The sequence below is a fragment of the Coturnix japonica genome, unplaced genomic scaffold (genome assembly GCF_054131305.1).
Source record: "Coturnix japonica strain WE unplaced genomic scaffold, WE-NBRP24 Scf040, whole genome shotgun sequence".
In the NCBI taxonomy this organism is placed as follows: Eukaryota; Metazoa; Chordata; class Aves; order Galliformes; family Phasianidae; genus Coturnix; species Coturnix japonica.
In genome coordinates, this window is record NW_028188943.1 from 3,845,065 (window position 1) to 3,859,191 (window position 14,127).

A 14,127-nucleotide genomic window follows, 5' to 3' on the forward strand; every position below is an offset into this window, starting at 1 on the left:
TGCGGATGGACAGGAGTTTGCTCCACATCAGACATGGAATGTTAGGAGTATGGTGTGCACGGAGGATGTCAGTGCTGGTTTAGCCTCAGACGTGGGGTCAGAGCCTCTTCTTTGAACCTCTCCACATTCCTCAGGATGCGATGGGAGTGTTCTACCGCTTAGAACAGCCTGAGGTGACTCCTGAAGTGTCTCTTACGATGAACCTTCACTACTATTGGATTCTCAGAAAAGAGTCGTACATTTTAGGTAGGATGATAAGGCACAGATAAAATGAGGTGGTGAAGTTGTATTGTACGGGCTGCTCCAAAAGTAATGCCTGCCGTTTATTTCCATGGGAACTGCACCGGGTGCAAAGAGCACAACAGCACAGTTGTGTGGAGCAGTGTCAGCTACAAAGCGCCGTGTCTCAGCACTGTCACTACCAGCAGCTCCGTGTTTTGGCCAGCAAAGAACAAGAGCCGAATGCGGCGCTGCTAAAAGCTGCATGGCCAGATCTGGGGCTTTTCTTTCCTGTCCGTGCCCCCAGTGCTGCAATGCACCACATCACTGCGCTCACACGCGCTGCTTGTGCTCCATCCACATTCACAAGTGGAGCTGGACGCCTCTGGCTGCCATTTCCCCGCACACTGAGGCCGTACATTGTATCGCTGCACACCCCGCTGGGTCACCCGCCGCCACCTGCTGACAGGAACCACACGGGTCGGGTTCAGCTCTGCTGCCGTCCGCCCCCTCGTGACGTCATCGCGGCGCGACGCCGTCCTTCCGGCCGGTCGCTCGGTGTCATGGCGGCCGTCGGTGCTCTCCGTCAGACCGCCCGCCTGGCCTCGTCCAGCGCCCTGCTGCAGGTGCGGGCCGACCCGGGACCCCTGGCCCCGCCTCCTCCCGCTCCTCGCCCTCCTGGGCGGCGCCCGCGGGAGCCGGCCCGGCCCCCCGGCAGCGCTTTCCTCCCCCGTTCCCCGCAGGTGCTGTTCCGGGCGGTCACCTTCGGGCTGAACACGCTGACGCTGCGCTACCTGTCCAGGGAGCTCCTCGGCGTCGTCAGCGTGAGGTGACGCCGCGCTGCCCCGGCAATGGGAGCCGCCGGGAACCGCCTCTGGTGGCCGGGTTTCCTTGGCACGGAGCGGGGCCGACCCCGTGTCCCGTCGTGTCTCCCGCAGGCTGACGCTGCTCTATTCCACCGCGGTGTTCCTGGCCAGGGAGGCGTTCCGCAGGGCCTGCTTGAGCGGCGGCGCGGAGCGGAGCTGGGCCGCGACCATCAACCTGCTGTGGCTGACGTGAGAGCGGCTCCGCTTTGCTTTAGAGCTCACTCCTGGTTCCGGCTGGAGGAGGCGGCGGGTCCTGCAGCGGGACCTGCACGAGGCGGCCGGTGTCTGCAGCCCGTGTCTGCACTGCATGCCGTGCATGTTTTCTTCTGCTGACTCCACTGCCGTTGCCTGGAAGGCTCACTGTAACAGTTACATTGGGGCTATCAGACTCATAGCTGCAAGTAGTAGCTCGCACTGACAGGTTTTACACCAAAACTTGTAGCTACAATAGCAATGAGTTTGTCTGATCTCTTTCGACATACGTAAAGTACAGCAGCGTGGGAAATTTGAATCAGATTTTCTCTTGTTCTTTTTTCTGCTGAAGGAAACCTGACTGTTTTTACATTAACTTTTTAGAGTCCCTCTTGGTGTCTTCTGGTCTGTTTTCCTGGGCTTCGTCTGGCTGCACGTACTTGAAGTTCCGGATCCATCCGTGGTTCCTCACTATCAGGCTGGCGTGGTGGCGTTTGGCCTCTCTGCAGTTGTTGAGCTTCTAGGGGAGCCATTCTGGGTTTTAGCCCAGGCTCACCTGTTTGTAAGGCTTAAGGTTAGTAGGGAAGCTGTGAGCATAGGGCTGTGTGGGACGGAGAAACTTCGTGCTGAAAAAGTGATGTAATGGAAATGAAGACCAGATTCCTGAACTGGATCTGTGCATGTTCAGGGGTGCTTAAAAAACAAATGAAGCTATGGGTTGCTTCGTGCTGTACGATGTAGTCATAATGTATTTGTAACGTTAATTTGCTCCTGTTTAAAAAAGGAAGTTAATTTGTTTAGAAGTTACCTCTCTAATGCTCATTAAATGTATAATCACAAGTGTTGCTCAGAGGGAGGCACAGACGCCTTCCACACTTCTGCTTTTCACTGTCGGTGTGAGGCTGTGAAATGCAGCAGCTGGGGTCACGATTGTGCCAAGCAGGATTTACTCCCATGTGGGTCCCACACAAGGGAGCGGGGCAGTGTGATGGGGGAAAAGTGCCCTATAAGACTTGAGAATGTGCAGAGATGCTGCAGCGTGAGGTGGTCAATGCAGCAGCAGAACTGTGGTAGCCACACTGACTGTGAATGCCTTACAGGTCCTTTGTGGGTTGTGTGTGTGAAACTGGAGTGCTTTGCCTTCCTGTAGGTGGTTAAGCTGGCAAAAATGAGCGTTGTCTATTTTCTCTTTCTTGAAGGTAATTGCTGAAAGCCTTTCGATAGTGTCAAAATGCACTTTGACAGTTATCTTAGTCATCCTTTATCCGCAATGGGGCCTTCACATTTTTTCCTTGGCTCAGGTAAGTTTCCTGTATTCTGTATATAAATTCTTGCTCTGAAATGTTCTTTGCTGCTGTCTGTGACATTTAACCTGCTAGATAACACTGAGGAGGTGAGAGAATGTTCCTCCGAGGTGAGGGTTTAAATGTGAAGGATTTTGGTGATAGACGTTACTTGGCGCGTTGAGCCCAGTCAGTTTAATGGGCACCTTTGTTGTGTGCCTAAAGGTACATTTTGTGAATAAGGTTGTTACGTTGTGTGTGCTTTAGCTGTTCTTGAGGGCAGAGGGCTGTGATGCTGATCTGCTGATTAAAATGAATTTAAATCAACAGTACTCTGTGTGTGGGGAGGGGAGTTACAGTAACGCCTTCAGCTAGGTTCAGAGTTGACAGGAGGAAGAACTGCCTTCACTTCTCACTGAGTTCTCACTCATTCTTTGTTTTTTTCCTTCCTTGTCTTTCCAGCTTTTGTACACCAGTGTTCTGGTGCTGTGCTATGTGGTTTGTTTTGCAAAGTTCTTGGGGTCTCCTGAAGCAACAAAGAAGTCATTTCCGATTACAAGAATGAAAGGCCTGTTACCTAACTGGATGGCGGATAAGGTGGGTCACACAGTTCATTCTTAAGTCTTTGACGAGAGCGCTTTGAAAACTGGAGTTGATGGAGTGACTGAGAGATTATTTCTGCTCCTGGACACCATGGCTGGTTAGGAAGCATGGTTGCATAAAATTCCATTCACAGTTGTTGCATTCAAATCCTTGTCAGAAAACCACAGTGAACCTGGAGCTCTTTGTTTCTGGGCCTCGTTGGCTGCCTCATCTGTTGATTGGAGATGGAACATTTACAGTGTTAAAGGGAGTGAGCTGGTATCAGGTAGAAGAGAATCCAGGGTTGTCTTACAGAGCTGGTACTTCAACTTCTCCTCAGACAGAACGTGGTGGTGCACAGCGTCCTGCAGATACTCAGATCTCTGATGTCCTCCAAAAAGGAAATGGGGCAAAGAAAGAAATGAAAAGGCAAAGATGAGGAAGAGACTGAGAGATTGAGGACATGAAGGCAGTTCTGTCTTGTGAGGCTTGCAGGAGTGCTTTGAAGAGCACTGAAAGATGTACAGTACTGTGAGGGGCAGAGTTATATTGGTCTGCTAAACAACTTTTCCCCCTCTCTGGTTACTGTTGAGTGATTTACTCTGTAGAAAACTTATGCAGTTCCTTTGTGTATCTGCAAAGATGGTGATTTTCCACAAGGGAGAAAGTCAGCCAGACCAGGGTGACGCTGCTTCTTTGATTTTGCAGGCTTTCCTTAACTGGAAGGAAGCATGGCTGACTTGGAGCTTCTTCAAACAGTCCTTCCTGAAGCAGATTTTGACAGAGGGTGAGGCTCGATGTGTGGGAATGCTGGGGGAAGGAAAGTGGATACAGGTCACAAAATGGACAAGGAGCCTGGGAAGGCTGGGAGGGGATGGTGGTCAGAGCGGCACCAGCAGGTGTTGGCAACCCAGGTGCAGTTACGGAAGGTTTGTGGAGGATCAGAACTGTACCGTCCTGCTGGACATGTCTCTGGAATGCGTCCTGTTAGCAGGGCCTGGACACACACGGGGAGAGATGTGGGGGTTTGTCCTTACTTCTGTGTTTTCAACTTCAGGTGAGCGATACGTGATGACTTTTCTGAATGTGATAAACTTTGGCGATCAGGGTGAGTGTGGCGATGCTGTGCAACAATGACATCATTTTCTAGTTGCTCCTTTTTGTCTGCTTCTGAAAATACTGAAAATATTAGAAACCATTTGAAAATAACATGAAAATGTTGGAGGATTTCAGTGGCGCTGGGACGTTGAGGTGCATTTCAGAGAATGATGGGTAAATGGTTATTAAATATAACACACACCAAAAAACAAGAAACAAAACCAGAGCAACTTGTTCGAGGGTCGTGGATTTAAGGAATGCTTCTCCCTTGGATCAAAACTTGGCAGTTGTGCCTCTTCTGCTGTGCGTCTTGTTTCTGTTTTAAAAACTTGGAAGGAGGCAGCATAGTATCTGATACATTGCAGTTCCTTCTCTTCATTTTCTTGGCCCTGTTGTCTTCCTTTGCAGTCTGTTAGCTGTTACAGCAGGAACACTGTTGTTTGTAGCATCACATCTCCAACTGAATGTGCTCCATAAAAGCAGTGTCCTTACAGAGTAATGAATGGCAGCAGCAGTTCAGGTGACAGCACTGGCTGCGCCACAGGCTGATTCTCTTGCATCTGGATCTTTTATCTTCCTCTGTAGTAAGAACTGAAGGGGCTGCCTGGGGGTGTCTGGGGCTATTGCTAGATTTGCTCTAATGCTGCATTAAGTTCCACTGGTTCTCTCTTTGTTTATCAGAAATGTGGAATAGGAATTTGTGCCAGAAAAAAAGTGACAGCTTGTTGGTGTGTTTTGTTTGTGAAGGTGTGTATGATATCGTGAATAATCTCGGGTCGCTGGTGGCCAGGTTCATCTTTTTGCCTATTGAAGAGAGTTTTTATGTCTTTTTCGCTCAAGTATTGGAAAGAGGGAAGAATGTAAAGGATCAGAAGCAGGTACGTTTGTTAGTATTGGTTCCACATGAAATGCTTACCTTCTGTTGGAGATCAATTGTATCAGGAGTGTGACTGACGTGTGTTTAAATTACTGAGTGTAAAGATATTTGGAAAGAAACTTGAAGTGGAGACCATGCCGAAGGAGTCTGGACAAAAAGCAAATGGATAAAAAGGTAGCGAAGTAGGAGTTACGAGGTGCAATGACATAATGCTGCATTGTCTGGTAATTGAAGTTAAAATCCTCTACTCCAACAGCATGGTGCTTGTGCACCATGTCTGTGCAGCTGTGCTGAGGCAATTACTGTAGGTTCAATCTCTTTCCAGCAAATAAGTGGCACTTGACAATATTTGACTGACTTGAAAATACAACAGGCTGGTAAGCATTGAGCGCTTCAGAGGGTGCCCTTTCCAGAGGAAGACAGCTGTGTTTTGGCTGAGCTTTGGGATTGTTTGCGCAGTAACGATGGTTACATGAAGGAGAGGTTTCTGTATGCTCTAGAAGAAATTCTTGGTCAGATAGGAAGGTCCCAGTCAGCCAAGTGTCGTGTCTCACGTTAATGGTAGGCTGACAGAGGTGTACCTGTGTGTGTGTTTGACGTGGAGTGTTCATGGTGTGTTTGTGTGTGGGCTTATCCCGTGCACCTGGCAGGAGGTTTGACTCCTCATGAGGGGTGTGGGCAGCTGCATCTTACCATGTACAGAACTCACAAGTGGCTCCTTATGCTGTGGCGAAACTTGTAGTCCAGTGTAACAATGAAGACGTGGCCCTTTTGGTGATTCAGGCTGTGGCCCTGGGCAAATGCTGTGCTTTTCTTTGCTATTTACTGGCTGCTGTTTGCCCCTTTCCTTAAGCCCTGAAACAGAGCTGTCAATGGCTGATCTTTGTTGAGAGTTCTGCATATAATACGGAAGAGAATAAGAATACCTGAGCACAGCTGGAAGCCAGGACCAAGTGTGTAGGTGTGTCAATACCAAAAAATAGTCTTGGCTGTGCCTTGCATTGTGCCAGTGGACTTTTTCCCCCTGGAACAGTTTCTCTTGGTGACAGCAGCAGTTGTGCTGGTTCTAGTTCGTGTAATTGACTGCTGGGTTTTGTTGTTTTGTTTCTGTTTTTTTCTCCAGGATGATGTTGCTATGGCTTCGAATGTGTTAGAACTGCTGTTGAAGCTGGTGCTTCTGATTGGCCTTACCATTGCTGTTTTTAGATGTGCCTTTTCTCAGCTGGCTCTGGATATTTATGGAGGTTCAATGCTCAGTTCTGGAACAGGTAAAAAGCTTTAGCTGTGTTTTTTGTTTCTCAGCTCTGTTCTGAGCTCTTGGCTCGGTCAGCTTTCTGTCTGAAAAAAATCAGCTCAGGTTAAAAGGAGCTTCAAGTAGCCTCATTCTGGTAGAATTATTTGATTGCTTTGCCCTCCTGTAGATGCATGCATTTAGAATATTCCAACTGTAGCACCACAGCTCCCAAAGTTACCTGCAGGGATGCTTGCAGAGGCTGGAATGTAGCCCAGCAGTAGTTTTAACAATATTAGGAGGTTTACAAGGAAGGAAGGATAAAGCATTGGCTTTTCCTGACTTGTGTCACGTGTACCAGCTTATGGCCCAATAAATACAACCACCACTTTTGTGGAGGAGATCTTGTCTGTTACATTAATAGCTGCTGCCGCCTTGTATTTTGTGTTTGGGTTCCCCTTGCTTTGTTTATTCTGTTTGTCATCTTGTCAAGATGTCCAGACCAGAAGCTTCTCAAAGGGACACAGAAGTTGCTGTTATCATCGGTGATAATGTTACAGCTTCTGTTGTGGAGTATGAAACTGTGGCTTTATAAAAGAAATAATGATCTCTTTATCCTTGTAATGCTGCTGTCTTTATTTTGTTGTAGGTCCCGATCTTCTCCGGTGCTACTCGTTGTATGTCCTATTTCTTGCTGTCAATGGAGTAACAGAATGTTTCACGTTTGCTTCGATGTGCAAAGAAGAAGTGGACAGGTGAGGAGTACCCCCAGTGCATCTGTGTGTGATTTGCATGGAGTTAAGCATGCAAATGGGGAACAATTGTTCTGCTTGGATATTCGCTTGGAAATGCTTTTCTGTTACTGAGAAGGCAGTTTCTTTTTGCAGTCGTTTTAAGGACTGTGTGCAGACCTCGATGTAAAAGCTTTAGTTTAAACCTTTGGGTAAAAAGGATCCGAACTGACAAGGTTATTAGCTTTTAATACACAGCAAACTGGGAAAGTAATTTAATGTGAAATCTTATTTTCTGTACATGTACGTGAATAGAAGCTTCAGTTTTTAAGGTGGACTGTTATGTTAAACTCCTTAAAGTCTTGCAGCTGTTAAAACTTCTCAGTCACAGTTTCTATAGATCACATTTGGGATGACATGAGTTCAGTGGTTTATCGGCCTTGAGGAGAGCTCTGGACAAGATGACTTCCTGTGATGTTTTGCAGCCTGGATGTTTTCTTGGTTCTCTGTTGTGGTGTGTTGGCACTGCAACCTGATGGCTGCCATCGGACTTGTTTCACTTCTGTGGCTGTTGTCTATTACAGCTCTGTTCCAAATTAATTAGGCCTTTATTTTTTTTAGGTCATTAATTAAAAGAGATCCTCTTTTAGCAGTTTAGCAATTGAGCAATTCTTTTTAGATGTGCAAGGACTGCTTTTGTCCCCCTTTCCAAGTGTGATCTTCTCTTTAAAGCCACTGTTTGGAGCAGGACTAAGTGTCACCCTATTGAGCGTTATTGTTCTTCAGTACCGAATAGAGAAGGAAAAAGTCCTCAGTGTTTGATACTGCTAATTATTGTTAGTAGGTTTTCTGAAGTGAATGCACAGGTGAATAGTAGGATAGAATTTCCTTCACTTAAAGTAGTTGTTGGTTTAGTTTACTCAACGTATTTTTCATTCTTGTGCTGCATTTCTTTTCTCAGCCTTGCCGGCTGTTAGCAGATGACAGGAGTTGTTGCTCCCATGTTTTAGAAAGCGAATGGATTTTTATCTTCTGAAAATGAGTTTAGTAATTAAATAGTGCAACTGCATATGTTGTTTATATTGTTTCTTCTTCCTAGGTACAATTTTGTTATGCTGGCCTTGTCCTTCGTGTTCCTGTGCATCTCTTATTTCTTGACCCGCTGGCACGGAAGTGTTGGCTTCATCCTTGCCAACTGCTTTAATATGGGTATTCGCATTGCTCACAGCATCCAGTACATCTATGAGTACTTCAAGGAAAGCTCCTACAGACCTTTGACAGGCTTGCTTCCCTCACCGTTTTTAATACTCGCTTATGTCATAAGTGGAGGAATTACTGTTTATTCAGAGGTAAGTATCTGCCTCGGGATGTTCCTTTCACTGCGGAGGTTTGTCAGATGGCTTCATTACCAGAAGGAAAGAAATATTATCAGCAGGAAAGGCTTACAACCATAGCCTTGGAGATTTCCATTACATCTTGCAAGGCTGCGTATAGATCTATTAAAAATGAAACAAAGACATGCAATTATATTGATCTTCAGATGTGTGCCTGCTTGCCTTCTCCAGGTGGCAGAGAACTGTGTACCTAATGAGTCAGACAGTTCTGCTGGCCATCTGTATATCCACATTCTTAGTTCTTGGTAATTGATGGTGATAGTGCAAAGAAATGGTCACTAAAGATTCGGTTAAAAAAATAAAAAAGCAGTGCAGGGGGAATAAAACAACAACATCTATCATGTATGTAGCTGGCCTACCTTGTGCCAACTGGTTTTCCTTCAGTTGCTGGTTTCCTTTGTTTTAGGCATTCTTCTGCTGCGATAAGGGTTGGATGTCAAGGCTGATTCACATCAGCATTGGGGCGCTGTGCTTTGCAGCTACCACCATTACCATGTTCTGCACAGAGACCAAGCTGGTCCACTTTGTCAGAAGCCAGTTCCTCTCCCAGTATATGAAGAAAGGAACATGAAATGCTCGTGGGCAGAATAATTCTTGTTCGTGGCTGCAATTATGGAGGGTTGTATTCTTTGCACGGGTCTGCCTGGATAAAGGTTTCCACATGAGTTTGTTGGAAGTATTGATAGTGACAGTATAAGTGGTTGCTGACTAAACTACTCTGTACAGTGAAAGAGAGCCGAGTAATTTTCTCTTCATGCATCATTCCTTCTTAGCTTTTCTTCCAACAGCCTCGTTGGTGATGAAGGTCTGTAGTGCACCTGCCTGACATGAACTGATGGCCAGAATTAATGTGGGGAGCTCCCATTCTTACTGGTAGGGAGACATATATGAAGGCATTGTATGGCTTACGTCTTAATTAACATGTAATTAAGAATACCCTTATTGAGGATGGTGGGCTGTTGAAAAAGTTAGCAAAGAAATGGTTTGATGTTGAAAAACAAAAACCAGAACCAAAACCTGAAGCAAACACTGGAGCGAGGACCAAGCACGAAACCAGTACCAAAGTGGAACGTAATGCAGCGCAGAAAAACCTGAGTTATCGGTGCCCTGAAGTGAGAAGCATTAAACAGACAGTTCTGGTACTTGCAGGGAAGCTACTGGAATATGCAGCGTGTCCAAGTCCAAGCTGGCTGTGTGAGTTTACTTCTGTCAGCATCATTCATGTAAGGAGAGAATCGATTAGCTTGTCAGAAATGCTCTGAAGCTTTTCTCTAGACAGAAGTGTGGTGGGTTTTTGAGCAGTGCCGAACAACAGCTGTGAATTACAGTCACGTCCAAGTTCCAGAAGGTAGAGTTAAATATCATTGACTTCACTGCTGTTCTGTTCCTACCTGAGGTGATCAGTGCAGTTATGAGCAGATTTGTCTCGCCTTTCTGCAAAGTGGAACGTTGTGTATGTTGAATGAGATTTTCTTCTGGGTTTGTGCGTGTTGGATCTCTTGCTTTTGGATTAAAAAAATGCTGCTTTTTCTTACAACGAGGTTTTTCATCTGGTTGCTCCTTTTTGTGTTTGTTATAAACCTTTGTGTTGATTTAATTTATTGAAAATGTCAATGCTCAGAAGCAATAAAGCATTGAATTTTGTTTCCTAAGGGCGCCATGTCGTATTGCTGGTCTAAGATGTGACTTCAGAGCATACGAGCAGCACGTTGTAACAACCAGCATTCCCTTCACATGATTTGAGTGGAGCAGGAAATGCCGAGTGTGCTGAGACATACAGCATGAAGACTTCACTGTCATCACATAGCAAACTCCACAGGTCCTGAGACAGCTCTAGAAGCATCTTCACTTCCAATGGCAGTGAGGAGTTGGTACCAATGGACAGAGCTGACGGGGTGAAATGCTTTCTGGTATCACTGTGGTACCGTTAGAAATGTTTGGTTCTGTTAGAAATGTTTTCTTAACTGTCGCCTCCAAATCCGGCGACAAGTCAAGGCTGCGTGTGAAAGTACCGTGCCTCCGCACATGGGGAACAGATGAGACTCACACACAGTGCGTAATGCCAAAAGAACGAATTTAATGCCTTGCAACAAATAGTATATACCGGTACATGTGACCGCCCCCATCAGGTACTTGTGACCTCCCTGACTCCAGCCCAGGTGCACCCAACAGCTTTGTCTCAAGTGATGCACGGTCATAGTTTACAAATCCTGATGAGCGGGCTGAAAGGAAGTGATCACACTATGATACAGGAACATCCCCTTCACCCGAGATTTCTGTCCAGGTTTTGTCTTCTCCAATTTAGAAAAGGCTCATTGGTAGGCTAACAGCATTGTAACCAGCATTACTAACACATCAAATGCCTATTCCCATAGATTCCAGCATTGGTAACATTAGATCCTATTTGATTCACATCCAATTTATTAATAAAATAGAAGCACACTGGATAATAACCTGGATAATGCCTAATAATTGCAGTTCCTGAGACTGCATTGGAAATGCTAGAAATTCTCCCATTATGTCGCTCCGCTGTTATCTGCAGTATAACAGGTTACAAAGCAGCACACGGGCCCAGTCACTATGAAAACTGGATACTAGGGCCGGTCCTAACGACTCCCATTTACTTTCCAAAAGCACAATTTGTGCGGGCGATGGGGCAAAGGGAAGTGATGTGCCCGAGGAGTGGGGCTGAGCAGCAGGCAGGAGATGCTGGGAGCTTTGCAGGGCGCTCAGCTGTCTGCCCGGGAGGAGCGCCACCTCCTCCATGTGCCACGGAGCCTGGTGGAGAGCTGCCCAATGGCTCCTTGTGGATGTGGCCTCGTTTCCTTCAGGATCTTCAGCGTCTGAAGGGCCAAGGAAGCGACAGCTGGACTGGGGTCATGCTTCATTCCCTGAAGGCCTGCGATAAGAGGAACAGAGAGGCATGATGACCCAGCTCTCCCCTCTGGCAGGAGGGAGCGAGGGACAGGCATGTCACCTGCTGGCTGCCCCAACATCCCACTCCCTGGCTTACTTTGGTAGATGTGCTCTCTGTCAGCCCGCTGCTCATCCCTCATGTGCCGCCCTAAGAGCCCTGCGAACACAAAGCCCCGTCAGCGACCCCCGCTGTTCCGTGGGTGCAGCATGGAGGGCTGGGGATGGGGGAAGCTCAGCCTCGTGGCTCACCGATGAACCTCACGGCCTCCAGTCGCAGGGTTTCCTGCAGGCTCTGCAGGTAGAGCAGGCAGTCGCCCAGGTAGTCCTGCGCTGCACTCTGTCTCCTCCTCTTGGTCAGCTGAAGAGGGAAGAATGTGAGGTCAGTGCAGGCTGGTCCCGACCCTGTCCTGGGGTGTGGGAATGGGCATACTGTTGCGCATACACACCATGCAGTCGCTGATCTGCCAGAACTGCTCTGTCTGCACCAGGTGCTCCAGCTTCCTCCAGCGCAGGAACCGTGCAGCACCAAGGAGGGCTTTCTGGGAGGCCTGCCAAAGAGCTGAGATAGCACCGCAGCCCGAGCAGCCGCAGAGCCCGTGTCCCCAGAGCCCCTCTGCAGGGAGGATGCAGCAGCAGGGGCTGATGCTGCTGTGGGCTGCAGTACTCTTGATGTATGGGGGGCACCACGGGAGCAGCATCACCCTCCCCCAGATGAACCTGATTCCCACCTTGGACACGTTCTCTTCCTCATCGTGCAGGTGTAGATACAGCAGGATCAGGTTCCTGCACACCGTCTTCTGCATCTTCCTCTTTTCTTGGCCCTCCACAAAGCTCAGCGTTTTGAGGAAGAAGTCGATGGAGAGCTGACGCACCGTGCCGGACTCCTGTGGAGGAGGAAGGAAGGACATCTGTGTCAGCAGCTCCAAGTCCATGGCAAGCAGGGACAGCACCACCAGTGAAGTGGGGGCAAAATCTCCGAGCTGAGAGGATGCAGATCTTGAGGATGCCCTCAGAACTGCTCCAAAGTGTGCAAGCTCTGCCCAGCGGAAAGTCTGCCCAGGACCACGCAGTGCCTGAACCTGGTGAGCGGCCAGGAAAGTCCCCTGGTGCGCTGTCACAAGGCAGCAGGCATGGGCACGCTGGGCTGGCAGCCACATCCCTCGTGTGCTGGACTCCCTATCATCCTTACATCGTTAAGCAGAGCTGGGAGCTTGCCAGCCAGCTCCAGAGCCATGACGCTGAGCTTAACCTCCTTCAGGAGGTGCAGCAGGTTGCTGAATATTGGTAGGGCCGTGGCACGGATGTCACTATCTGCATCCTGCAGCTGCTCCATGATGCACGGCAGGAAGATGATCATTGTCCTTGCCTGTGGGGAAAAACACCCCATCCTTTAGGTACGGCAGCAAGCGTAATGAGGGCAAGGCTACTCCAGTACCAGCCCTGAATAGCAGGCAGTGATGGGGTGGGCAGAGCGCACCAGCTCCTCACTGCCTGAAGAGTTGCCGAGTTGTACATGGCCCCGCTACAGCCCCATGGCAGGCCCAGCCCAACCTGTGGCATTCCTGGCCACCCCTGCTCACCGTGTCCTGCCTCTTGCTGAGCTGCAGGATGCCCCTGAGCACCAGCTGCTGCATGCCCACCCTCTTGCTCTGCAGATAGTGGGCAAAGATTCCTATGATGCGGTGCAGCTCTTTGCTGAGGTCCATGCATTCCAGCATCTGCAACAACACACGTGGCTCTTAGTGCTGGATCTAACAGTCAGCTTGGGGAAAGACAGCAGGCCCCGAGGGAGGCAGCAGGGCTCGTGCTGCCAGTGGCCTTGCAGCCTCCAGTGTTCTCTGCTTCTGCAGCTGTTGCTCACCTCAACGAGGAAGACCATGGCCACCATATCCCAGGAGTAGAAGTTGGTGCTGAGCAGCTCAACCAGCTGCTGGAAGATGGGGTCACGCAGAGCAGCAGGCAGTTCCCTCATCACCCTGCAGGGATAAGAAGGCACCGTGAGCCCTGAACCAGGCAGACGCAGCTCTGGCTGTGCAGCCCTCTTGCCACTGCTGCAGGGGCCACAGGCTCTGGTGCTGTGGCTGCAGTTTGGCTGAGAACTGGGGACCCCCGTGACACCACAAGGAAGGGCTCCCACCTGGCCACCACCTGCACACCCTGGAGGTGGGTCACAGTGCTGAGAAGCGCGTCCCAGCCCCCCTGCTCCTGGATGGCCTCCATCTGCTTCTGGAGGCCCACGCTGCAGAGCAGCACCTTCAAGGACTGCACCGCGGACCTGCAGGTGGAGAAGGGTGTGAGTCACATCAGGAGCCCCAGCACCGGGTCCCTGGGTGCAGCAGGGGGACGGGGATGTGGCACCTGATGGGAGTGAGCTGGTGCTGCTGTTGCCCCTCCCAGAAGATTTCCACCTCCTGCAGCGTCAGCTCCGTGGTGAAGGACACTTGCAGGAGAAGGGCTGGGAAGAGCTGGGGGAAGATGGCTTCAGCCTCCTTGAGGACCAGAGGCAGCTGGAGTATCTCTGGTAGGATCCTTGCTGCCTGCAGAAAGCACCCGGATATGATTCTTGCCCTGTCCCCTGGGTTTCCACCCCGTCTCTAGAAGTGTAGGGATGGAGAAAGGGAGGGGGGGGGAGGGAGACCCCCAGAGCCCCAGGCAGGTCTATGGATGCATCCCAGGGCAGGAAGAAGGCTCGGGGGTGGACAGGGAAGGGGAGTGGGGACTCAGCTGGGGTTCAGCTG

The 14,127-nt window shown here is 49.2% G+C and overlaps 2 protein-coding genes across 11 annotated transcripts in view; one reads left to right on the forward strand and one right to left on the reverse strand.

The window, feature by feature from the left end:
* The first annotated feature begins 746 nt into the window (after nucleotides 1-746).
* Nucleotides 747-10,197, forward strand: LOC146753047 (man(5)GlcNAc(2)-PP-dolichol translocation protein RFT1-like). 10 transcript variants are annotated; one of them, XM_085531229.1, is made up of 13 exons: nucleotides 747-845; nucleotides 963-1,048; nucleotides 1,158-1,274; nucleotides 1,662-1,851; nucleotides 2,477-2,578; nucleotides 3,023-3,157; nucleotides 3,851-3,929; nucleotides 4,200-4,250; nucleotides 4,988-5,118; nucleotides 6,241-6,385; nucleotides 6,998-7,103; nucleotides 8,179-8,428; nucleotides 8,880-9,239. In XM_085531229.1, exons 1-13 carry the CDS (start codon nucleotides 783-785, stop codon nucleotides 9,042-9,044), a joined length of 1,620 nt encoding a protein of 539 aa, XP_085387355.1. In that variant the 5' UTR covers nucleotides 747-782; the 3' UTR covers nucleotides 9,045-9,239. The 10 variants fall into 10 exon arrangements, with proteins under 10 accessions (XP_085387355.1, XP_085387353.1, XP_085387354.1 ...); XM_085531227.1 differs by lacking the exon at nucleotides 8,880-9,239 and adding an exon at nucleotides 10,127-10,197 and having other exon boundaries at nucleotides 3,851-4,250; XM_085531228.1 differs by lacking the exon at nucleotides 8,880-9,239 and adding an exon at nucleotides 9,247-10,125 and having other exon boundaries at nucleotides 3,851-4,250.
* An 885-nt stretch (nucleotides 10,198-11,082) lies between these two features.
* The window catches only part of LOC146753048 (maestro heat-like repeat-containing protein family member 7), a 36,993-nt gene continuing 33,948 nt past the window's right edge, over nucleotides 11,083-14,127 (reverse strand). The window contains exons 10-19 of the mRNA XM_085531076.1: nucleotides 13,748-13,926; nucleotides 13,527-13,664; nucleotides 13,251-13,365; nucleotides 12,970-13,107; nucleotides 12,579-12,755; nucleotides 12,118-12,273; nucleotides 11,836-11,937; nucleotides 11,639-11,747; nucleotides 11,487-11,546; nucleotides 11,083-11,372 (exon numbers count right to left, since the gene is read on the reverse strand). Coding sequence (XP_085387202.1) covers nucleotides 11,203-11,372; nucleotides 11,487-11,546; nucleotides 11,639-11,747; nucleotides 11,836-11,937; nucleotides 12,118-12,273; nucleotides 12,579-12,755; nucleotides 12,970-13,107; nucleotides 13,251-13,365; nucleotides 13,527-13,664; nucleotides 13,748-13,926 — 1,344 coding nt within the window. The 3' untranslated portion in view covers nucleotides 11,083-11,202. The remainder of the gene's footprint in view (nucleotides 11,373-11,486; nucleotides 11,547-11,638; nucleotides 11,748-11,835; nucleotides 11,938-12,117; nucleotides 12,274-12,578; nucleotides 12,756-12,969; nucleotides 13,108-13,250; nucleotides 13,366-13,526; nucleotides 13,665-13,747; nucleotides 13,927-14,127) is intronic.

Excerpts from the sequence above, each read along its gene's own strand:
- LOC146753047 (XM_085531225.1), top strand. The coding sequence starts at position 783 with ATGGCGGCCGTCGGTGCTCTCCGTCAGACCGCCCGCCTGGCCTCGTCC. Across the intron at positions 3,158-3,850 it reads CTAACTGGATGGCGGATAAG|GCTTTCCTTAACTGGAAGGA; the intron begins GTGGGTCACACA and ends TTGATTTTGCAG. Across the intron at positions 5,119-6,240 it reads ATGTAAAGGATCAGAAGCAG|GATGATGTTGCTATGGCTTC; the intron begins GTACGTTTGTTA and ends TTTTTTCTCCAG.